This window comes from Tetrahymena thermophila (genome assembly GCF_000189635.1).
Source record: "Tetrahymena thermophila SB210 genomic scaffold scf_8254483, whole genome shotgun sequence".
NCBI classification, from domain to species: domain Eukaryota; phylum Ciliophora; class Oligohymenophorea; order Hymenostomatida; family Tetrahymenidae; genus Tetrahymena; species Tetrahymena thermophila.
This window is the reverse complement of record NW_002476258.1, coordinates 154191-180960: the sequence shown is the minus strand read 5'-3', so window position 1 is coordinate 180960 and position 26770 is coordinate 154191. Positions and strand designations below refer to the sequence as shown.

Genomic DNA, 26770 nt, shown 5'->3' with positions numbered 1-26770 from the left:
ATTATTTATTTCAATATATTTTCTATGAATCGAGTTATGTGCTTGTATTTGATAATTGAAAATATCGAAAAATATCAAAATTTAATTAAATTAAAAAGCTTTTCATCACAAATGTTATTTACTTTGTCTTCTTATTTATCCTTAACAATATCATAATTGATAATCATAGCTGTGTTAGCATTATATTTTAAATAAAAATATAAAAATAATTTTTTGTTAATCAATTTTTATATGATAAAAATATATCCCCTAAATTTAATAATATGTATTATAATAGCACAATAATGAAAAACAATAGATTTAAATAGCTATTGATTACTAATTCTATGGTAGTTTAGAATAATTATGATAAATTTTTAAAGAGTCTCTAACTAAAATATAAAATTTTACAAATAAATATATTAAAGTATTAGAAGTTGGTCAAACTAAAAATAATTGCTTTTAATAATATAAAACTAAAATATTTTGATTATTTAGTTTGTTATTGGTTAAATTTATTTTAGTATTAATCATTCAAAATTAAATATTAATTGTGTATATAAATTTACTTTTAAATGTATATATAAATGAACTCTTTTCTTAAAAATGTGCAAACCTAAAATTTTTAGCATCTAATAACATAGAAAGATGATAATAAAAATGACTATTTGAATTATATAAAATTATTTGATTAGTTAGTTTGTTATAGATTGAACTAAAATTAATAAATTAATTAATTCCGATAAATAATGAGCTAAATAAATCTATATACAAACATTTTTCTTAAAATATAGTCAAGGTTAAATTGTAAATAAAACCAATGTAACTTTGAACAAAAATAAAAAAAATAAATGTATTTATTTAAATTTTTAGAATTTGATCATAAAAAATGATTGTTATTAATAAAATAGAAAGAATTATAAAAAATAATTTGACTTGTTAGTTGTTTATTGGTTAAACTTGAATTTATTTATTTTTTACCATAAAAAATGATCAATTAAATGAATACATAAACCAAAAATTTTCTTAAAATATATACACATAGTTAAAATGTAAAACCTATGTAAATTTTTAATATAAATTTTCGAGGACGAGTAGATTATTGGTTTGTATATATTTTTGTTTTTTTGCTTGCTTGCTTTTCTTGAATAATAAATATGTTTATGTTCGTTTGTTTGAGGAGCTTGAAAAAGTATAATTAATTTAATAAAGTGATTAAATATTTTGACAAAATAAATAACAAAGAATTTATTGATTAATATATATTTATTAAGATATTTGATGACTATAAACAACAATAAATAATTTTACCTCTTAAAAAGAATTATTTTAATAATTGGTAATTATTTTATTTTTAAGTAAACTTTAAAATTAAAATATTTATTTTATTTATATCTTTCTTTTTTAATTTATTTTATAAAGTGGTTTTTTCGTAGTTAGTTCATTCATTAGTAGAACATTGTTAGTATTATTTGGATTAAAATTAGAATTAATGTAAGAAGTGTTATGGAGATTTGATTCCTAATCTTGATAGAAACCACTGTGTTTGTCCTTAATTTATGTATTTTATACCAAGTAGCTTGGAATGCACTATGGTTTGCCCTCATACACAGTTTGAAGACGACTCTAATATGACTTGCTCTGAAATCCTACAATGCCCTTAATAATTTTTATTAGGATAGTCTTTTTATCAAAGCGAAATAAGCGGATTAGCTACATATAATGATAAATATCTAGCTTCTTTTGATTAAAAGTCAGTAATTTTATGGGATATGGAGAATAAAATATTATTGAACTCCTTCAAGAGCAACCAAGTTTACGGAGAAGAAAATAATTTATAGTAATAGTCATATTAAAGAAAAGATAATGATCCAAACTCAGATGATGAAAACTCAACATAAACTCAAAATGAATTTTTTTTAGGAATAAAATTTTTAAATGAAAGCTTTTTGATTGGTTGGACAAACTATCGCATCCTGGTTTGGAATGTTTAGCAAGGATATGTATGTATATTTTGTATTTATTTCAAAATAATTTTTTCAACTTTATCTTTTAATATTAAAGATAGAAAATATTGTTGGATATAGTCTTAACTAGGTTAATTTTTTTGTCAAAGATGCTAGTTTTGGTTTAAATAGTATTATGTTTAAAGATGCTTCTTCGTGTCAAGCCAATTATTTGATATCAGATATTTTTGATAGCGATGAAACCAAAATGTCTAATGACGATGGAATTACAAGTTAATCATATATTATTGACGAAATTATCTTGAACTGTAATGATACTGCTGCTATACAAATGCTCTATAGTATTGGTGATAAAGTTTATGGACTAACATACAAATAGAATTTATTTGAATGGAGCTTTTCAGATAATTCTGGCATAATTATAGAAGCCGATCGAGTAGATTAATTTGTAATGTCAGCTAAAAAATATAATAAAAGTTTATGGTATCTCAAAAACTCTACTTTAAATATTATATCTTTGAATAAGATTGGCTAGTTTTAGTTTGAAAAATAATTTTCAAGTTTCAATCTAAATAAATATGAAAATTATACTTATTTTGATTTCATCTACTTAGAAAATAAAAATCTTGTTTTTTTTAAGCTTGATACATTCATTTAAATTTGGTTTTTGAATAAGACTGATAATTCGTTTTATTGTATTCAAGAGATTTCTTAATGTATCGACTTGTAAAACTGCAAGTATTCCAATTAATTATTCTATCTTAAAAACGAATTAAGCGAATTTTTATTAGCATATTCAAAGATATTTAATTCTGTAACAATATTTTCAATCATATCTAATGACACAGGCTAAATAAAGCTAATTTGTAAGAACCCTTTGGTTTTAGGTAATATTTTTTACATTTTACAATAAAATCCAAAAAATTAATTATAGTTTGTTTATTGCTCAAGAAACAAATAAAAGAATTAAAAATTAAATAAATATCTAATTATTTCTAAATTTTTTATTTTTATAAATATTCATAAATTATCACACCAAAACTAATGAAAAGCATATTATATAATTTTTATAAAAAAAACTTTTATAAAATATACCTTTAAAATTGCTAATTAAAATAAAATATAGATCAAATTATATTTCCTTAATTAATTTACTGATTTAATTAAATAAATTAGACTCTTATTTTACTAATGATATTATTTTAATTAATTAATTAAATAAATAGATAATAAGATTTTTATATCTTCGAAATACTTTTATACATATGGCACTAACATAAAATAATTTACTGACGGGGAACAACCTAATTAATAGTTTTAACTTTAATAGCTGTTGGGAGATGTAGCGAGTAGCAAGATTTATTCTTAAAATTTTGAATAAATATAAAATGTAGCAACTTCGAGCTATAACATTAATTTGTATTACTCTCTTTCCCAATATAACTTAATTGCATGGAATTTATATCATGGAAAAGCTGTTTTTAATTTACAGTTTTCTAGTGTTTAGCAAAATATGATAGCATAAGGGAACTTGTTAGTCACGGCTTCAGTGGCTTCAACTATTTAAGAAGGGGCTATAGATAAATACTAGATTGTGTACTCTATTATTATGGTGAGATAGGATGGATTCTATAAAATAGGAGAAAGGTATTTCGAATATAATAAAGATATCAAAAACCTGATGCTTTTCAAGCAACAATATTTAGTAGCTTCTAGCAACAAATAAATTAAAGTTTTCTATATAGGAGATATGGATTTAGGTAATTAGCAATCGTAAAATAGCAGTAAAGACTAAAGTTTTGAAGAAGAAAATGAATTCAAAATTTATTTTAACAATGTTAATGGAAATTTCATCTAAATATTCTTAAATCAAGGTTTAATCACAATTAAAAATTGCTTGAACATAACAAAAATTTTGTATAATATTTAAATTGATGGCTTGAATCTGTGTGAGATCATTAAATATTAAGAAAATAGTTCCACGCTTATTTTGGTGTGCACTAATCTTTAGAAGATCTACATTTTGGATGACACACTTTAGATAAATTATATTATTTCAAAGAAGTAAAATAAGAAAAATAGTGTTTTAGGATTATATTTTTCTAAAAATTTGAATTAGCTTACTCTCCTTCAGAGAGAGCGATTTGTTATCTATGATGTTGTTCAAAAAGTAGAAATCTTTTTATAGTAGATTAATGCATAAATAGTTAACTTATGGTAAGATTTTGCTGATACAGGTAAGATATTTTTCTTATATGATTATAAAAGATATATGATTATAGATTTATACAGCTCACAAAAGATACTCATTTAGGATTAGTATTCTTCTGCAAATATTCTATCTAAAGTTTTCTATGATTGTCTAAATGATAGGCTTTTTTATGTTTTTCAAAATAAAACTATTCATCATCAGCAGTTTGGAAACTCTACAACGATCTTAGTCACATCTAATAATAGCTCTATTACTCCATTTGATGCTAAAAATCAAAAAGTATTTTTAGAATAGATAGATAATTTTATAATTGTGTCTAATGCCCAAAATAATAAGCTAAGAATTTACGATTATTTAAAAAATACTTAACTAGTATTTTCTGTAGATTACTAATTTACAATATTTAAAATTGTTCCTTTTAAATTCATGCAATAACTCTTATTATTCTCATCATAAAGAAGTGAGGTTATTCTTGTAGACTTGAAAATGGTGTCAGAGCCTAATTATTAACCTAATATTTACAATCTACCTGAAAATGCTCTCTCAAATGTGAGAATAATTGTTGATTAAGATAATAATAATCATATAATTTGCTATTACGACTAGCTATCATAAGTCTTTCATATTTATTCCTTTCCTAATATAAAAAAACTTTACTCTGTAGATATGAAATAAACTTTTCTTTTTGTAACTCAATTCTTGGATTTATAAATTGATATTATTAATTGCTAGCTACAAATTTTAGCTATAAACTATTAAGGAATTTATTATGTTATCTTCTATGAATATTAAAATCAAGATTTCTCTTTTATTACTATTTAAGATAAAGCAAATGAGTTAATCCCAATAGAATACTCTCATCTTTATGTAGTAGGAATCTATTAAGACAAAATCACATTTTATGATAGAAAAACTGGTGAACTCTACCTATAGTTTTAGCCTTCGATTCCCTCAGCACTCTCAGCCACTTATTCTGTTGACTTACTCTTCCATATTTTTTACTCTAATTCTATGTAAAATAAATTATGAGCTTTTAAAATTTAATTCTTTAAAAGATACTTAATAAAATTAAAATAAATTAATTTTTTTTTTATACCAAACTAAAATTTAATAATTTTAAATAATAAATAACTTTTGTATCAAAAATCTAAATTTTTAAAAATTACTTTCTGAACATAAATTATTAATTTTATTAGTTTAATTATAACCGCCATGATGTCTTTGTATTAGATATTAAAAAAATTTTTTTTTTCATAAAAAACCTTCTAATTCTAATTTATTATGAATTATAAAATAGGGGAGTTGTTTTAGACTTTGAAAACGAAGGAAACAAAGTATTTTATTATACAGATTGGCCTGAGCAAGTTAAAAAATTTATGTGCTTTAGAGATTTAGATTTTGTTTTATTCATAGAAGTTTCATCAATAGCAATAGCTAATAAAAAAAGCGGGGATTTAATTTACAGATATAGAATGCTTGATGACTAAAATCAATATTTAAATTATAAATACATTGAAGAAAAAGGATTGGTTATCGTCTAATTTATGAATAATTTAGTTGGATATAATATATTAAATTTGCAGCTTTAATTTGACATTTAAATTTACCCACTATCAGGTTCATTTTTATACAAGTTGGATACTCACATGATTTTGTTTTGCAATAAATCAGATGGAACTCTTTAGTGGATTCCATACTACTCAATAAATCAGCTTTAAGCTTCCCAATAACCCAACAACTAATAACTTATTTTAAAAATAACATCTACATTATATCTCATGATAGATGATGATATGGTACTTTGGAAATACATATTGGGACCATTTGAAAGTTACAATTTTATAGCAAAGTTTGGTAACTTAGTAATAAGCATGCATTTGCTTGATGGGTTATTTCCAGTAATAATTTGTTAAAATGCTGCTTATTTTTTTAATTATGATTTGAATGGCTTAACTATTTATACTCCATAGAGTTAATTCAATTATTTTTTAGTATAATAAAATTAAATTTTTGAAGTAGGTATTTCTTCCATTTTTAGAATTAAGCTTTTACAAATTAAGAAAACACTAGATATTACAGTTGCTAAAAAAGATAAAGGGCCAAGTTATTAAATTAATAGTATCAATATTATGGATGAATAGTTTGACTACAAAGGAATAATAAAGTGCATATAGATTTAAAATACTGATATTGGTATATTTTTAAATTCTAGCAAAAAGTAAAACTCCTTTAAATCTTATGTTTTAGAAGAGTATCCCAAAAATAATTTTAATTTGGTTGCTGTTAACTCATTTTCTTTTGCTTCAGATATATTCTTTATTAAAGCTCTATCACCAGATAACATTTTTGTAATTAATTCTTATTCAATATACAAATTCTCCATTCAAGGATCCACACGTTCTTCACAATAAGTTTTCAAGTAGATAGCTTTAGCTGAATTGTAGTTTATGATAGATCAAACAAAATTTAGCGATAGATATGTGTTTATCTTATCTAAAATAGCTAGAAAAATTTTAGTTTTAGATATAAAAACTCTTTAAAAAGTGTATGAGATATTTACTCCAGGTATTTAAAGCTAAATTTAAATTGTTTAGTAATAATATTTTGTAGTATTTACTGCTTACTAAATAAATTTTTATGAGCTAGATACATTATAGTTAAATCAAATAAAAACTAATTTTCCCTTTGTTAAATTTATTTTTTATCAACAAGGAGACCCGTTTTTTGTCATAGCTACTTAAAGTAAAATAGTTTTTTTAAGTTAAGAATTTGTGATCGCTTATAGCTATTAAGTAGAAAATCCTAGGCTAGTTTTTTACAATATATCACAAAAATTAGGAGTAACAAGTATTTAGATGCAATTTTTTAGCAACTTAGGCTTGCATATCTTAGACGTGCCTTTAAATTATATGAGTATTTAACCTTTTAATAATTGCTATGTAGACTTTAACTCTGATATGAAAAAGTATTAGCAAAAGTAAATCATCAATAGGATATAACCATGTATATAAGCAGAAAACTAATTTGATGGTATTACAATAAACTATTTTCTTAACTAGGGAGAATAGCCTTTTATGATTAATGAATTGACTGAGTTTAAATAAAAATTGAGATTTAGACTCTTTCCTTATATTTTAGTAAAAGATGACAGCTAAGAAGATAGCTTTTCTTTAGATTTTTTAGTTTTTTCAAAATATTTAATAAAAAGCTTGTTAGTGAATGGGTTTTTCCTTTAAGCTCCCTCATTAAGTAGAAATAATAAATATTCTTAATATTCATAAATAGTTATATTATAAAAAGTTAATATTTTTGATATTTCTTATCAGAATAATGGATTTTATTTATCTGACTAATCTCTTTTAATAATTAATGATTTAGATTTAAAAAATTTAAGAATTGTAGGAAACCCCTTGTTTAGATTCAAAGGATAGTAATAAATAATCATTAAAAATCTTTAAATGTAAAATTTAACTGTAGAAATGAACTTGTTTGAATTCTAAGGACAAAGTAATTTTTTGTTTTCATTTCATTATTAAATTTTTTATTAAAAACTATTTAGGTAATTTGACAATAGAAAATGTTGTAATAAAAAATATTACATTGAAAGAAATTAATTTATTTTAAATGACAAATGTTGAGTCACTATAAATAAAAAATCTCTTTATCTAAGACTGCCAGAGTTAAAATATAAATAATAAAGTTTTTGAATCAAATGTAGATGAATAGATGTTAGCTAATTTTATATTTTCTATAAATGGAATATATAATTTATAAATAGGCAATGTAACTTTTCAAAGGATGATAAATACTAGCTTTATTTTCTACAATAATGTCTACTCAAATGAAAAATCTCACTAATCCCTTAAGTATGAGTCTATTGAAATGTATGATTTGTAAATTTAAAACAATTCATGCAATTAGCAGCTCATTAATATTAAATCTAACAATTTTATCCTTTAAGATTCCTATTTTTTCAATAATAAATGCTAAACCTGCGTTTTTGGTGCAACATTATTCTTATTTTAAACAAACGCTGAAATGTTTAATGTTACTATGAAAAATAACACCTCAGTGAGTGGTGCAGCAATTTTTGCCACTACTCACTCAAAGCTATATATATAGCATCACTCTTTTTTCTAATTTAATGAAGCCTATGCTTTTGGAGGCGGAATATTTTTAGATTAATCTGACCTCTTTATTGATTCTACAAGCTACTTTATAGGCAATAGAGCTAACATTGGAGGAGCTATATTTAATCAAAATAATATATCTTGTAAATAAATGATAGGCGTTTATAAACAGCAACTGATTAACAATTCTGCTTTAATATATGGTAATAATTGTGGGTTTATGCCTTCAAAAATAGTATTGCAAGATTTTTAAGATTAAATTAAAAAAGATGAAAATAATGAATTTAATTATACTTTGTCAAATTTTATGAGTGGAGATATCATTGAAATTAGAGTTGTTTTATATGATGATGAAAATTCTATAGTGAAGATCTCTAAATACTAACACTCCCACTATCTTGTCTAATCATTTTTGTAAAGAATAAAAATTCTTACTATTAGTTGTACAAATAATATTAAATTAGCAGGTTAGATGATCCTTAATTACTAAAATACAGACGTAGATAATAATTAATGGATATTTGATGATATTAGAATATTAGGTACTCCTCTTGATCAAGGTTTTATCTTTTTATACCTTGAAAATTTACTCGAAAACATTTCTATCGATGCTCCTTTATATAATTTATCTAAAAAATAGTTAGATAAAGATATTGATGTCATTCCTTACAATATAGATCAAACAAATTAAATGTAAAATATAATATAGATCAATGTAAATTTTAGACAATGCAATATAGGAGAAATTTTGATCTAAGAAAAATAATACCAAATATGTTATCCTTGTCCAGAAGGTTTCTATTCACTTTAAGCTGTTTCTTAAATCCAAAATAGCACTCATCTATGCTTAAAGTGTCCAGAATAAGCTAGATCCTGCTAAGGAAGCCTTATATTGCTCAAAAACGGTTACTGGAGATATGATAATTACACTGATGATATCTTACAATGTTCATATAATCCAGATAATTGCCAAGGTATGTATTTATTTGTTTAATTATTTTATTCTTTAAATGAAAAACTAAATAAAACCTACTATTTATTTATAATCAAAAATAAAAATTAATTTATTTTACTTTTTACCAATTAATCTATCAATAAGTTTAAAAAGAAATTTTTAAATTTTACTATCAAATAGCTGAAAGTGAAGAAAGTAGATTTTATTGTAAATAAGGATTTGTAGGACCTCTTTGTGAATCTTGTGACATTTATGGTAAAGTATGGGGTGAAAGCTATATGAAATACTAAAGAAAGTATGATTATTTTTTATCTAAATTTAATCTTTAATTTTAAAATATTTTTGTTAATAGCTGTTATAAATGCAGAGATATGTCTACTTTCCAGTATTATTTTCCTCTGATAATTATTTTTTTTGTAATGATTATATACATTGTTTTCTCGATAAAAGTAAATTTATTAGCTTATAAAATTTAATTAATTTTATGATTAACTTACTTTTTTTGGGTTTTTAAAAAGCTTGCCATTCAAATGGCTTAAGGATTTGCTTACTCTTATTATTTAAGGATGATAGGTATGATATCATTAGGAAATAGCGTGATCAAAGATTTATCTCCCTTTTACATAAAGCAACTTATTCATTTTTTTTAAGTAATTTCTTACTATATTTCTAGACATTTTTTTTGATTTATATATAAGCATCCTTACTTACTTACTTAATTAATTTATTTATTTATTTTTTTTTAGTATATTTTTAATCTAAATAAGTTTTTGAAAAAATATTTAAATAATTTTGTTTAATGAAAATTCAAAAAAATATTTTATTTTTAAGAAAATTTATTATTTAAATTATATTTATTTATGAAGAAACTATTTAAAATATGTTTTGTTTTTGATGTTAATTTTACTTTTTACAAATAAAAAATAAATTAACAAAAAAATCAGTTTTGAAGGAATATTTAGAATTTTATTTAACATTAATTCAAAAATTCATTTTATTTTTTGAGAAAACTTATTTAAAAATTTTTATTTTTTTGATGTTAATTTTACTTTTTACAAATAAAATATAAATTAACAAAAGAATCAGTTTTGAAGAATATTTAATAATTTTATTTAACAATAATTAAAATACACATTTTTATTTTTTGAGAAAATCTATGATTCAAGATTTTAATTAAATTTTTTGAAAGTTATTTGAAAATATCTCTTTTTTTTGGTATTTAATTTACTAATTTCAATATAATTTAATTAATAAAGATTGCAAATATTATAAGTTATGAAGATTATTAGCTGTAAAAAATATATTATTACATTCCAAACACTGTTTCAATACCGATTGGTAATTTCTTATATTCATTTGATTGCTTATTTGCTAAGGTAGATGAAAGTAAGATCTAAATAGCGTTTTTAAGGATAATTTGGATTTTTATAATACCTCTTATTTATGCTATTTCTATTGTGATAATATATAGTATTATGCTTTTATATAAGTAATAAAAATTCAATAAGCTATTTTTTAGTAATGGATTGTTTGTTCTTCTTATTTTCCTACAACCAAATATTATCTCTTCACTACTAGAAACAGTGTTTTGTAGAGAAATAGGCAATAAATTATATATACAGGCTGATATAATGAGCGAGTGTTTAAGTCAGATGCATTTGAAATCAATTGCTGTGATTTCTATTCCAGGCCTTATATTATGGATTGTAAACATATTTCAAATTAATCATTTTTTCTTAATTAATGAATTTAATTAATTAAATTTAGTTTATAATTCCTATCGGTATTTTAAGAAAACTATGGAAAAATAAGTAGAGATTAGATAGTGTGTCGATGAGATTTAATTTTGGATTTTTATTTTAAGAGTATAAATAAAAATTTTACTACTGGGAATTCATAAAATCTTACAAGAAAATATTCATAGTTTTAATTCATACTTCCATTTAAAAAAGATTTTTCATTAAATGCTCTATGATTGGCGTTACTTTGCTTGCTTATTTGATTACTAGCAATTAATATAGGCCATATAAAATGAATAGATTTAATAGAATAGATAGATTGCTTATCATTGGTTTAATTTTTTTAATTTTTATAAATATGTGCCAATATGAAGCTAAGTATCCTGTTACTTAGATCATATGTCTTATTTTTAACATTATTGTTTATTATGCATTTTTGATTTATCTATTTTATATTTCAGTTAGAGAAAAGCTAATGTCTCATTTTCATACTCACATATTAAAAATAAAATCTATTCTAAAAAAGAAATATCCAAGAGTATTTTCTTGTTTTGATACAACAGAGCCCATAAATATCCTCAGAGCCCATAAAAACTGGAAAAAGGTAGTTAATATAGTTAAAAATAAGAGATATTTACAGCTACATATAGATAGAATATTATTTAACTCTTAAAGCATTTAATAACCTTAAGCAATCTATGGCCATTCTTAGGGCCAAAAAAAATAGGAGAATTCAAATATTTAAGGATATTATGACAAATCAGTTTGTAATAATAAATTTAATTCAAAAGAAATTATTAATTTAGATGTCCAAAAAGAAAAAATAATGTTTTAAGGAGATTCTTAACCGTAAAGTATTAATTTTGATTACATCTAAACTATATAAAAAGATAATAATACTTTGAATCGTTTGGGCTCAGCAACTAGCCAAATACATTCTAATAATTATTTATTTTAGGCAGAAAATTAGGAAGTTTTTTCAAATTAATTTACAATTTAAGTAGTAAATAATAATAATGATAATAATTTTGAAGATAAAGATGTGAGAAATTTAAAAATTTTAAATAATATAGAATTATAAAACAATTCTTTTAAGCAAAATGAGGAATAAAACCCTTAGTTGAATCCAAATAAACAAGTAAGTTCAAATAATAAAACTGTAATGAAAGATAACGAAAACTAAGTCTTAAATAAAGTTTTTGAAAAATAAAATAAAAAATTCTAAAGTTTTTTAAAAAAACAAAAAGAGGAGCAATTGTAAAATAGTAACCAACAAAAAGTTTAATCCATGCCTTTAATATGTGATTTTATAGACGTGATCAATAGTCAATAAAAAAGTAATACAGATTATGATTATATTTATTAGAATAAATAAGAAATTAGCAATTAATAAGAAACTTTTTCTGACCAAAAACAAATGCAAAGTAATAAAAGCTAAGATATAGATAATCCATATTAATTTAATTAAAATAAATAAAATTATACACGAGTTCTAAATGATGGCAATTAAATGTTTTAAAATACTTCATAAAATGCAGAATAAAAGTAAGTAAAAAGGCTTTATCAAAATTTTGATAAAAAAACTGAAAAGAAATTATATTAACCTTCGATTCTATTAAATGATACACTTGGTAGAGATTAAAAAATCAACAATAAATTCGTCAAAAGGCTTTACAATGATTCAAACAATGTCTAAAATTATAATAAATAAACAGCAGTCAATTAATAATAAAATAAAGGTATGAAAAGTTTAAACTAAAAGTAAATAATTAATCTTAACCAAGTTAACTTTGATAAATAAAGTCTCTCTAGCTAATTTAAAATGCAAAGAATGAATACTAAAAGAAGAAAAAATGTAATAATATAGCAAAATAGTGATAGCAGCAGCGATGAAGAAGATTCCTTAAATTCAAGCAGTGAGGAAGAGATTTAAAATAATAAATTCTAAAACAAGCAAAATGTTTTGGGAAATTGAAATTGTTTTGTAAAATATTTTTCATAAATTGTATATAAGTTGTATAAAATTTTCCTTATTATTTTTATTTTATAACTAAATATGAATAAAAAAATGTGATACAATTAAAGTATATTTATTTTTCAGACTATTTCATTTAATAAAGTTGAAGTTTAATTAAAAAAAATGATTTTAATACACTAACAAATAAATTATAAAAGTTATTTACAAAAGAAGAAAATAGCAAAATAATACAGAAATTAAGAAAACTTATAAAATTCAAGTACAGAAATTATTCTATATATTGAAAGCCCTCAAGCTTTCTAGAAAAAAAAGTTTTTTGGAGGCTTAATTAGAAAAGGTCTGAATTGATTGATAAACCAATAAGGTTTAGTATGTCTATCTATGCTATTTTGGAGAGAATATGGTGATTACTTGTAAAAATAAATAAAATATTTTTGACAAATTGTATAAAATTTGTGAAATATTTTTCTTACGAATTTATTTTGATTTTTTATTTACTTAAAATAAAAATGAAAATCTATTTATAAACCAAAATTATTTTTCAGCCTAGCTTTAATTAATAAATTTGTATTTAATTTAATTTTAAGCAATAATATTTTATGAATAAATAAATTTGAAAATAAAATTAAAAAGATTTAACAAAATTTGATATGTTTTACTTTTATTTTGTTAAGATATTTCTAGTATTTTAGATATAAATTGTAATTTTTTTATAATTTACTAAATTTGCTATATTGATATGTTATGACGAATTTAAATTATAAGTTAGCTTTTTCATTGTCTATCTAACATAAAATGATTTTAAGTTTTGTGAATGAATTTAAAAATAAAAAATGTTTTAAATGAAATTTTAATGAAAAATAAATTTAGAAATTATATTATTTTATAGGACAAATTTATTTTATTTATTATTTTATAAATGCACAGAAATAAAAGTAAGCACTGTAAATTCCCCTGATACCAAATAATTATTCATTAAGTAAAGGGTAAATAACCCTAATAAAAGGTCTATTAAAATAACATACTTTTTCTTGAATTTTTTGTACATTTCGGAAAATTATCATTCAATAGATTGATTATTTGACAAATTATGAAAAAAAAGTATTGAACAACTTTTTTATAAAATTAGGTAAACAAACAATTAATTTATCTAATTAATTAATTGTATAAGTGTATTTATTTAGCAAAGAATATATTTGATAATTAAGAAAATATTTTAGTACAATTAAAAACAATCAAAAATAAATTTTAGCTAATTCCATGAGCAAATACATAAAATTAATTTTAGTAATATTTTTTAACTTGCTAGCTCAAATAAGAGGTAAAAAACCTTTCATATTTCATTCATTGATTTATTTATTTTTTAACTCCATTTGTAGTAATCATTTTTAATTTTAAAATATGTAGCTTAATACAGCTAATTCTGCTTAGCGACCGACCCAGTTGGAAATTGTTTAAAATGCTCAGAAGGGTTTTTAGTTGATTAATTGGGATATTGTGTTTCTGTTTGCCCTTATTCTTTTTAATACTATTCATTTATAAAGAAATAATGTGTTTTCGTTTGCGAAACAGGATATTAGGAGAATTCAAGCACAAGTTTATGTGAAGAAATACTCTAATGCCCTAAATATATCAGCCAAGGATAGATGTCTCATGTATAAGAAATTAGAGGAATCAGAGTTTACCAAGATTAATGGATTCTTAGTTTTTCAAGCGATAAGCTCATATTATGGAAAGTTGAAAATAGTAGAATTATGCTCATATCAGACTAATATTAAGAGTAAAATCAAATATTTGATGTTCAGTTTAGTAATGGTGGATAATATTTTTACTCTTTCTCTGCAAAGCAAGTTATCATTTGGAGTGTTAGCGATTTTTAAGTAATGAAAAAGATTTATTAATTTTAAAAATAAATAATAAGTTTATCAATTTATTTACATTGCTTTATTAACAAATTATGTGTAATTTTCTTAATATCCTTTTTATTTAACATTTTTTTATTAAGAAAATAGCCATTATAAATCTGAACGAAGATGATGATGTAGAAATAAAGCAAGGTTTCGTTAAATTTGTTATGAATACTTAGCAAAATTTCTTGAATTATTTTGTTGGTTTCTCTGATTCTTTGCATAAAATTGCAGTTTTAGTGGTTTATTCTTCAAGAAGCTTTGATGAAGAATATAATAATTATAATGTCATCTAAATATTAAAGGCAATCCCTATCTAAGAAAACTTAAAAAGTGTAGAAATATTTGGTAATGGAAGTATTTATGGATTGACAGCATTAGGCAACCTTTTATTTTGGGATGTTGATGAAGATTCTCCATCGCTTTTGGTTAGAAATATTCTATTGTTAAATCTAAATCTAAATTTCAGCTTAGTATAAAATAAAATAACCGTATTTAATGGTACAGCTTTAGAACTGTTAAATGGATCCTAGCTTTTAATAGTAAATGCTACATCTCTAAATTAACAAGTAGTCGTTTACAGTTAACCTGATTAAACACAATCTATTTAGTTTAAATAATATGTGTTTAATTATTATTTAAATGAAACTTATCTTATAGATTCGGAATTTATATACATTTATAATATGACTAATTCATAGTATTTGATCAAGTAATATCATAACTTAAGTATAGCTAATTAGCCTATTTCTTTGGAACTTTCTTTACAAGGAAACTATCTTTTAATAGAATTGAATAACACTTCTTATATATATGAAAGATTTTAACAGGGTAATTATCAAGGGAACTCAAATTAGACTTCAAACAATGAATTTATTTTTTAAAATATAATTTAAGATTATGAATAAATCAAAACAACTAATAAAGAATTAATTTGGGTGTCAAAGGATAATTAAATAGTTGCTAAATAATTGGTTAAAGAATAAAATAACTCTTCTACTTCTTTATTAGATGCTTTTATTCTAAAAAACATCGCAGAGGAGCAAATTATAGTACCAAAGAACGATTCATAGCCGTAGGATTTGGTTTATTTTGATGATTTTTATGTAATTTCATTTGCTTAAAGTTTATATGTTTGGAGCTACAAAGACCATACTTTACTTTATACAATAAATTTTGACAATCCTGGAAATAACTTTTTGAAAAAATTACCAAATGATAATGAACTTCTCATTTTTAGAGATCTTTCTTGTACATCACTCATAATTGATTGCTTCAGTAGCATAGAAATATTTTAATTAGGCATAAATTATGCTACAAAAAAGCAATCTGTGGCTAATTTAAAAACTGATTTCTATGCAAAAGCTGTGAATATGATTAATAGCAACTTATATGTCTTGACTTCTACCCAAAATATATTTTTATTCATTCTTAGCAATTAATACCAACTTATTAACTAGAATAAAATTTATGCTACAAAAACTAAATTTAATAATGCAGCTAGCTACTTCTAATAGAATTATCTAATAAATATCTTTAAAAGCTAAGCAGTAATTGAAGCAATAGACCTATAAAATCAAAATGTTTCAAGTATATTCTATTAAATTAAATATAATGTTTAAATAAATAGCTTTTTCTATTCTACTTAATCACAAGCTTTAACCATTAATTTAGTGAATAATACCTTATTAATATTACATTTCAATTAAACTGGTTTTTTACTTTTATCTTAGAAAGATAATTTGGAAGAAAGGGTCCTACTTTCTGCTTATGATATATTTTTGAATAGATTAGTGATTATTTAAGGAACTTAAATTGTCACTTATGATGAATCAAGAAAAATGGTAATTTCAAAAGAGTGGACACCGGTATATTATTAAATTGCAGAGAAACCAATCTTTATTTAAACTAAAAGTATTCATATCATAGCTTTTTAGATTAATAGATAAGCTTTAGTAATATTTGATGTTTATTCATACAAAGTTTTACACACATATGAGTTTTATTCCATAAACTAGCTCTCTTTTATGAAATTTAATGAAAAAAATAATATCTTACACTTAACCTGGGTAAACAAAACACACAGCTACCTGCAAATTGAAAATCCTTTCAAGAAAGCATTATTTTAAAATCAAACTAAGTTTGATCAAAAAGGATTTACCTCATAGATTCAATAGACATTCTAGGCTAACGATATTTTGTTTGATTATAAAACAGGAGTTGCTGTGAAAATAGATTACTTTAACTAAATTATTATTTGTTTGGATATTGCAAATGAAGCGATCATATAAATTTATTTTTTATAATATTTAAGTTAAGATTGCTTTTTCATCCCAAAATATGGAATGATCATCTCTGAAAATAAATTCACAAATAAATTATTTGTATTGTATTACTACAATAGCTCAAATCCTGTAGAAACTTAATATTTAGTTGATAAAAGTTTTGTTGATAAATAGAGCTTGAATAATATAAAACCAATAATCACTGAAGATCAAAACTATTTAATAATTTTAACTTAATAAAACATAACACAAATAGAGTTAAGTTCCATGAAAATAGTAAATCAAGTAAATATTAGTTAATTTTTTACATATATTACTAACATTGAAAGCACTCTCACTAAAAACATATTACAAATAAGAGGATATTACTAATATAACACTGAATACTAAAACATCTAATATGCACTCTTAACTTATAATCTTTAAAATTACACAATTATGAAATACAACATTTATCAAAACTGGTCTTTCATAATCTTAAAAGAATAGACAAGCAATAGCGATCACTTCATAGGAATTTCTAATAAAGGAGTTAGTGTCAATTCTCTATCTAAAAACATTCAATATCTTTTTTTCTCTCTTGAGAATTTCATATCATTCAAAATAATATCTAATTACCTTGTAGTATAAACTAAAACTGAGTAAACAATCAATTATTTTTAAATTCAACAACTTATAATACAGTTTCTTTTGATATTGAATTTATTGTTTTTATTAAAAATTGAAAATACTTTATTTGTTTATTTATTCATTCATTTATTTTTTTTAAATTAGTGGATTAATTTTAAACTTATAAGATTACTCTCTGATTGATGAATGGTCGAATGAGTAGGATACTATTTAATAAATTCTGTATATTGACAGAATGTAACTCATAGTGAAGAAAAAGCAGTCGTCTGTATATATAAGTTAAGCCTACACTGGAATGGTGCTATTTTTGTTACCAATCTAGTTTAGCATTATTGATTTCATTTACTTAGATATATATAATATTTTAGTTCTTTAAATGTCAGATGCACTACTCTTCATTGATCTAATTGCTTACAAATAAATATAACAAATCGCTTTTTCTTGCATTAATTTAAGGATGTTTTACATTAAATACTTCAACGCTATCTTAATGATAGATAAAAATTCTAATAGTATTTTCCTTTTTTCATATGACATCATCATGTAATTAAACCTAAATCCAGCTTCAAACAATTAAAAATAGATAATGATTGGTTAAGACTCTTCCATATACATTTCAGATGACGATTTTTAGCTTTGGTAGTTTAGCGATTTTGAGTACTAACAAAAGATGATATAAAAGTTTTAAGGTCCTATACAATATCTATCAAACTACAAAGATAACTTACTAGTTATTGCAGATTAGTCGATCCGTCTTTATAATAGCTAAAATCAAAACACAGGTATTCAATAAAGTTTTCCTATTCTTTTAGATGAGCAGCCTTACCTTTTTACAAATGGTTAATAATAAGTTTTATTTTTTGTGGGAAGATAATCGATTAGAAAATTAGATCAAAACATTGATGATAATCTTTAATTCAACTTAACTTAAATTTTTAATTAGTAAAATTTAGTTAACTCTACATCTGAAATAACAAGCTTTACATATTCTTTCTCTATATAAACACCAATATTCTCAGATAATAAGGGGTCAATTTACTTTAAACTACAAAACGTAGCCTAAATTGTTCTTAACTCAAATGAAATTATTTCCTAATTAAAATATTTAGACTCAATAAATTGTCTTCTGATTTAATCTAATACAAGACTAATACTTTATGATTTTAGCTATTCAAATAACTCTTAGCCAATAATTAACAACTTTTAATAAATAATATATAATATGATCACTTACAAGGACAGCATAGTAATTGTTACCTTTGATTACTTTTCAATTAAGTTTTTGATCACAAAAATAAGCAATCCAAAAAACCAAAATAATAGCTCCATATAATTAGTTTAAGTTAATTAATTTATCAACCCAACCTATTACCCTCATAGAACATCTACTAGAATTTTAAATGATAATTTTTTAGCAATATATTCTTCTTACTAATTAAACCTTTACGACAACATCAATAATTTGCTTATATTTTAAGTATAAACTGAAACTTAGATTATTGAATTATTTTATTAAGATAACTTACTTTTTATTTCTACGAACTAGACATTATTTTTACTCTGCCTAGAGTAGCAAAACCAAAGCAATAGCTAAACGAACAATTCTACTTATGTCTATTACAGTTATTAAAAATTTTCACAAAAGTAATTCCCAATCCAGAAGTCAGTTATATTAAAGATTAATACCACTTTTTATACGCACTATTTTTATATGGAATCGGTTATAAAAAACCCAAAAGAAATAAGGTAAATAAAATTTTACATTAAATTTGATCCAAGTTAAATATATTCAGATTCATAATAAGACACTTATGTACTTTATTCTGATTAAAAAGGTTTAGATTTCTTTGAGTATAATAAATAATTAAATTTTTGTTACATTGAAATAAGTTCTAACTAAAAACTCTACTAAATCACTTAGGCTGTATAGACAAGCAAAAATGTTATTGATTACTATTATCCTGATAACAAAAATTCAATTCAAATAATTTACCAAATAGGATAACCTTTACCTTATATTCTTTCTTAATTCCAAAGCGATTAATTCAAAATAAAATTTATCCCTTCTCAAAAATAAGATTTAAATTTGGCTTTTGTTAATGGATTCTAACCTAAATTTCTTTCTATTTAAGGATTTAATATCTAGCTGAAATCTTTTCCTTATAATTTTTACACTATAACTTATCCTGTTAAAACTGTTATTTTTGATAGCCTTTAATTTGAACGAGTTATCATGAATGAAAGTGATGAACTTAACTATCCAGTTATATATATGTCAAACTTAGATGCAGTAATATTACATAATATAACTATTTACAATTAATCACTTGGATATGGTAATTTTTTCCGTTTCCAAAGTATTCTGTATTTAGAAATTAAAAATGTTACAATAAAGAGATCTACGCTAACTAACACAACTCTTTTCAATATATTTGAGATAGGTAAATAAATAATTAATTTTAAAGAAAAAATTATTCATTTTTTATTCAAAATTCTTTAATTTTTCATTTTTATTTAGATCAAGTCTTTATAGAAAACGTTGTATTTGAAGACATTGATTTAGTGGATTTTAGCTCATTAATGATAATACAGAAAGTGGTTCAGCTCAGTATTAAAAACATAAATATAATCAATACAAAATAAATTTCAGGTAGCCTAAGTATCTAAGACCTTATTAATTTGAAAATTTAATAAACAGATCTAAATCTTAATCTAGTAAATATTTTTGGTGTTTAATCAACTGTAATAGACACAGCTTTAATTCAAAATAATTTAGATACACAGTTTCTTTCATATTAAAATATTTACTTTGGTAGTGATGCAGTTATTTTCCTGTAAAAAGAGATGATAAAGTTGATAAATTTAAATTTAACTGGTAATTATAATACTTAAAATTACGTTGCGGCAATCTACATTAAGTCAAGTCAAATTTCAATCAAAAACTCTACTTTCACTAAAAATAATTGTACTTTATGTTACAGAGGTACTTTGATGTATATTTTTGGTTCTAATTCATTTAAGTTAAAATATTCAAACATGTCAGAAAATGTGGGTATGATGGGTAGTGCTCTCTTTGTAGAGTAAACAAACATAACAAAAATACATAATTGTATTTTTGAATAAAACAAGGCCTTATCTTTTGGAGGAGCTCTTTATTTATAATATGTTTCAAATACAACGTTCTAAGAAACATTAATTCAAAATAATGTAGCTGATATAGGTGGTGGAATTTATTATAATTCATTTTATAATTAGGTCTTTGATAATGTAACTTTAATAAATAACACTGCAAGCATTTACGGTTAAAACATAGGCTCATATCCTAAAAAAATAGTAATTTAAAGCTACTAAAGTAGTTCTACACCCTTTAATTCAGAAAATAAAGATAATTTAAATAGAAATCTATAAGTTTAAAACTATTATGTAAATTAATATTAAAGTAGAACATTATAAAGTTAATATGAAGAGGATCAGCTGTAATAAATAGATGATCTAGTAGACTAAGATATTTCAAATATAAATTGGTAGGTTTAAAGCTAACATGTAAATAGGCAGTAAAATAGAATATTATAAAGTTAATATCTAGGAGGACAGCAGTAATAAACAGATAATAATGTAGGCTATTTCAATCAAAGTATGGAAATAATTAATTTTAGAAGTGGTGATTTTCTTAATTTAGAAATATAAATGTTTGATGAAGAAGGTAAATTGATATATTTACAAAAAGGGGTAGAGTATTATCATGAACAAAGTATCAAGCTACTGCAAACTTTCATAATTTTAGTCAACCCAGAAGATAAAGATGGGTTAAAAATTTCAGGAAAAAACCAAATTAATATTTAAAATGCCTCACCAACTGACGGTCTATGGAGATTTAATGAACTTAAAATAATTGGACACCCAAATTTACAAAATAAATACTTTAGGATTGTCATGGGTTAAATCAAATAATATGACATGTATAATTACTTATAAAGCAAAAATTTTTTAATAACTAACTATCCTACTTTCGAAGTAAGAGTTGCAATAAATTTTAGGTCTTGTCTAAAAGGAGAAATATACAACTGTGATGAAGATAACTAATTTTGCACATGCACACCATGTGCAAAAGGATCATATTCACTATAAATATATAATGATTCTAAATCTCGCTAAATATGTGAATTATGTCCTAACTCAGCTGAGCTGTGCTAAAAAGACTAGATTTTTCTAAAATAAGGTTATTGGAGAATATCTAAAGATACTGATAATATAGTTTATTGTTACAACAAGCCTTCAAACTGCTTAGGTATTTATTTAAATTTCTTATTTATTTTGTTATAATCAAATTAAAAAACTTTACTTATTGCATGATAATAAAATGAGAATATTTATATTTATTTTTTAAATATTTTAGTTTTATTTGTTTAAAAAATACTGAATGATTTTATAATAATAGGTAACCTTAAAAATGAAACACTAGCAGGAGATTTAACTTGCATTGAGGGTCATATTGGACCTCTTTGTGAGTCATGCGATACATATGGTATACTTTGGAAAAAATCTTATATGAGATTAAGTGATTATAAGTGTATTTCATGCTCGGAATTAAATGATTTTACTTCTGTTCTTCCATTCATTATGATTTTCACAATTATGGCAGCTTACATAATCTTTTCAATCAGGGTAAAATTTCTAAATTAACGATAATTTTTAATTTATAACTTAATTTATTTTTTTGAAACTAAAAAAATAAATTCTAATGTACTTTTGAATTAATTATTAATTTGATCAAATTTTATTTTACAACTAAATTTATTTTATTGAAGCTAAAAAAATATTATTTTATCAACTTTGTTTGCTATAGAATTAATTATTAATTTGATTAAAAAGGTAACTATTCATCTCTCCAAAAGATATGTTTATTCCTACTACTTCAAAAAATTTGGTATTGTACACATAGGAGTGTCTAACACAAAAAATCAGGCATAATTTTATGTGAAATAATTTATGCACTACATTTAAATTGCTGTTATAGTTAATTCATATGATTTTAATGTACCATATTTAACTGAGTATGTTCCTTATTTAATAAGCTCTCCTCTAAAAAATACCATTTATTCTTTTGACTGTGTGTTTGCCTACTTTGTAAGTATTCCTATAGTCTATTTTAGGTCAATATGGTCACTAATAGTTCCATTTTTTTACTTAGTAACTATAACTATAATATACCTCAGTATCTACATAATGAAAAAACCAAAAAGATATAATAAATTTTACATTTACAATGGCTTGCTATTTATGCTTGTGTTGTTTTAACCTGGTATTGTTTCTTCTCTTTTTTATGTTATTTCATGCAGGTAAATAGCTGATAAGTACTATATTTCTGCTGATGTAACTTATGAATGCTACACTAAACAGTACTTTTAGTATCTCCTTTTGCTGATGATTCCAGGAATCATACTTTGGGGTGTAGCAATACCTTTTTTCATATTAAAAAATATTTACAACAATAAAAGTAGACTTGATTTATATGAAGTTAAACTTAAATTTGGATTTCTTTATGTTGACTATAAAAAGCAGTACTATTATTGGGAATTCATTAAAATATACAAAAAAGTCATCATTATGGTCATATCAATCATGTGCGAGGGTATTTTCTACACAAAATTGATTCTTATATGTGCAATAATCATAAGCTATTTGGTATTTTGCATTAAAAGACAACCTTATCTGATCAAAAGTTTTAATGACTTTGATTTGAGAATTACTTTAGCTTTGTTCGTTTTAATTCTAATTAATTTATTCCTATATAACAAAGACGATAGCATAGTTTACGATTTCTTTATTTATGTATGTGCTTTTCTACATAATGGGATCCTATTTGTTTTGGTTTTACAAATTTTGGTAACCAAAATTAAAAATAGATACGTCGGCTTCTTTTACAAGCTATTTTTTCGTTTAAAAAAGCTGATCCCTTCACTGTTCAATTTTATCAATATATAACCTCCTATTGATGGCATAAGATCTTCTTCAAATTGGAGAAAAGTATAAATTGCCAAAGATGTAATTGTGCAAAATATATAAAAAGGAAATCATATTACTTCTGTTGAACAGCTAAGGAGACCTTATTAGGATTACATATAATAACTTTAGATGAGCCTAATCAGTGTGATTAAATCAAAAAAGAATAGTAAAAGCAATTAAGAAATAGGTCAGTCCACACCTTCAATAAGCAAGCTGAAAAGATTAACAGAATTCTGGAGTAATATGTCTCCTGTGTCGGTAAAAGCTTAGAAGCGATCAATTTTAGAAAGTAAAAAAAGGGAATTAAATTCATCATAAAACTAAAGCAAATCTATTTAAAATATAGTGTTCCAGAAATAGAATATGAAAAAACCAAAATCAATTTTAGATTTCTAAACAAAACATTTCAATTTATCTAAAATAAACTCTTCAGAAACTTAATATGCTAATCCATTAATTTAAATGGAGCAAAATTAACCTTTTAACATGTCAAAGCAAAATTCAAATTTAGTATCAGCTTAGAAGCTAGAAGACAACATAAGCTCATAAACTTATCTATAAAAAAACAGTACTCCTAAATCAAATAAAATATTCACACTGGCATAAAACAACGGGAAAGAGTAGGCAACTGCTCAGAATAACAATTAATTTTCTTTACTATAAAATAGCATAAATGTTAATTAAATGCATAAATCTATATATTAATATTCAGCTTAAAATCTTTAGGATGACACTAATATAGTATTTTTCAATAGCGGTGTTCAGTTAAGCCCTTTATAAATGAAAGGACAGGAATTCAATTATCAGTACAGCTCTCAAAAGTGGTCACCTTTAAAATAAATGAGCCCAAAACATAAAAAAGAAAATAACAAAGATAGTTAGAAAGAGCAGTAATTTATTTAAATAAGCTCTTCTTCTGGAGAAGAATAGTTATCTGAATCTTCAATCAGTTCATATTGTAAATCAGAATAGAGCATATAAGAGGATTATATCAAAGATAACTATTATAGAGATCAAAGAAGCAAATCCTTAGGGGAAAGTATCACAAATAAATAATCAGATGTTGAAATTAACTCCTGCAATACTAATTCAAAATAAATGTCTTCACCTCAGTTTGAAAGAAAAAATTCTCTTTAAATTTGTATAGGCCAATCATCAGTTGCTAAAAACTAAGATGAAAAGATAACAAGTGATGCTAATTTCATAAATAATTTAAGGATTGACTTAAAAAATATACCCGAAAAATCGGTTACCCTAAATAGCTAAAGGTTTTAAGTTAGATAAGATTCTCTTTTCTCCTTTCAATATCATGAGAAAATACCTTCTGTTCCTAAATATAAATTTTACAATTCATAGCTTTCAAATAAATTAAACTCTTAAGATAAAATTTAAAACTAAAATTAAATTTAATTTAATTTCGATAAGCAGAATTTAGATCTTGGTGATTCACTTGAAACCATGAAACATTTTTAAAGTACATAAGAGTTATAAAAAAATATCTAAAATAATTAACTGACCAATACAGAAAAAGACTAAAATTAGCTTTAGCATGTGTCAGTCAAAAACGAGCCATATTAAACATAGCAAATTAAAAGAAATATCAGTGAACTAAAGAGATAAACTTCTAATTAAAGTAAAAATTAAATACTTGAATTTTAAAATGAATCAAACTTAAGACTAAGTGAATCGATATAACTTGATGAATCAAGCAAAGCTGAGAGTGATAAACAAAAGTAAGTTAATAAATAAGAAAAAACTTATTTTTAAAAAGACTGATTATTTAATATTCAGTTTAATATTTTTTTATGTTGCATTAGATATAAAGCTTAAAAATATATTAAATCAATTAAATAATCTAATAATTACATAATAAATTTTACTGAAAATAAATTAAATTACTAAATAAATTGTTCTAAAACCTAAATTTTATCCAATCTTTCAAATAATCACAAACTATTATTAACACATTCAATTTTTATGGTCTTAACTAAATCAGAAATTTCTCTTAATTCATTAAAAAGTATTTATTCAAATAATTAAATTGAAAATTAATTGTACTAGAGATACTAACCGATAATAAATAGCAAAACCCATATATTTACTCTTTAAATTTCATACAATCCATATAAAAATATTCAATTTATTCTTTCTATTATAAATCTATTTTCGATAATATTAAATAAATGAACAAATACAATTTAGAAAATAAGTTTTCAACATTTGTTTTTTAAATATTTTTTAATAAAATTAAGTTTTAATTTTTCAAAATTTATAATTTTATTTTAAATGAAATAATATTTTATAAATTAAATTATTTGAAAAAAAACCTAAAATAATTTTGATTTACAAAATTTAAAAATGTATTTTTATTGTAAAGAAAAAATTAATTACTGGTTTAATCGTTGGTTAAATTGTATAAAAGAATTAAATTAGTAAGTTTGCTTTTTTCTAAAATTGAGAAATATATGCAAAGAAGGTTATGTTGGTATTAATTCACTAGAAAAAGTAATTTGAGCAAATACTTGGTAACTTACATAGCTTAAATTACATTAATTGTATTCAATCAAAGTTTATTCTAGTATTTCACTAATCAGAGAGTTTGAAGCTATCTTGTGAAATTTTAGTAGAACCATTTTTAAATGTCAGATAATATATCAAAAACTGATAAGTTTTTATTTTGAATTTATTAGCAGCTCTATTTGTAAAGGGAATTTATTGAGTTAAAATATTTAAAATATTTATTTAAAAATAAAAAATTAAAAAACTTTTTTTTAAAAAATTTGTTTTTTTTTGTAGATGAAAGTGCTTTATTCATATATTAACTATAAACTTGAGTTAAAAATGATAGATTTGAAATTTACTAGTCTTAATTTATTTAGTTATAATCACAATAGACTATAAATGCTGAAAAAGAATACTTCTGGCGTATTTTAGAAGATTTTAAGTGCCTACCAAAGATATTTGATTAGCTCATAAATAATA

The 26770-nt window shown here is 22.8% G+C and overlaps 2 protein-coding genes across 2 annotated transcripts; both read left to right on the top strand. All coding sequences in view use genetic code 6, as the record gives it.

Moving 5' to 3' along the window:
• Positions 1-1200: 1200 nt before the first annotated feature.
• TTHERM_00822190 (transmembrane protein, putative) lies at positions 1201-12957 on the top strand (the record flags this gene model as incomplete). The annotated part of the gene is made up of 11 exons (XM_001031544.2): positions 1201-1318; positions 1402-1982; positions 2044-2833; positions 3173-5171; positions 5456-7665; positions 7718-9262; positions 9424-9538; positions 9596-9692; positions 9762-9893; positions 10500-10949; positions 11011-12957. The coding sequence occupies exons 1-11, from the start codon at positions 1261-1263 to the stop codon at positions 12955-12957; spliced, it is 9924 nt and encodes a 3307-aa protein (XP_001031544.2). The 5' UTR covers positions 1201-1260.
• A 1263-nt stretch (positions 12958-14220) lies between these two features.
• TTHERM_00822170 (transmembrane protein, putative) lies at positions 14221-25564 on the top strand (the record flags this gene model as incomplete). Its single annotated transcript, XM_001031542.2, has 7 exons — positions 14221-14281; positions 14368-14840; positions 14966-17793; positions 17927-20223; positions 20301-22070; positions 22221-22447; positions 22655-25564. The coding sequence occupies 7 exons, from the start codon at positions 14221-14223 to the stop codon at positions 25562-25564; spliced, it is 10566 nt and encodes a 3521-aa protein (XP_001031542.2).
• Positions 25565-26770: the final 1206 nt, after the last annotated feature.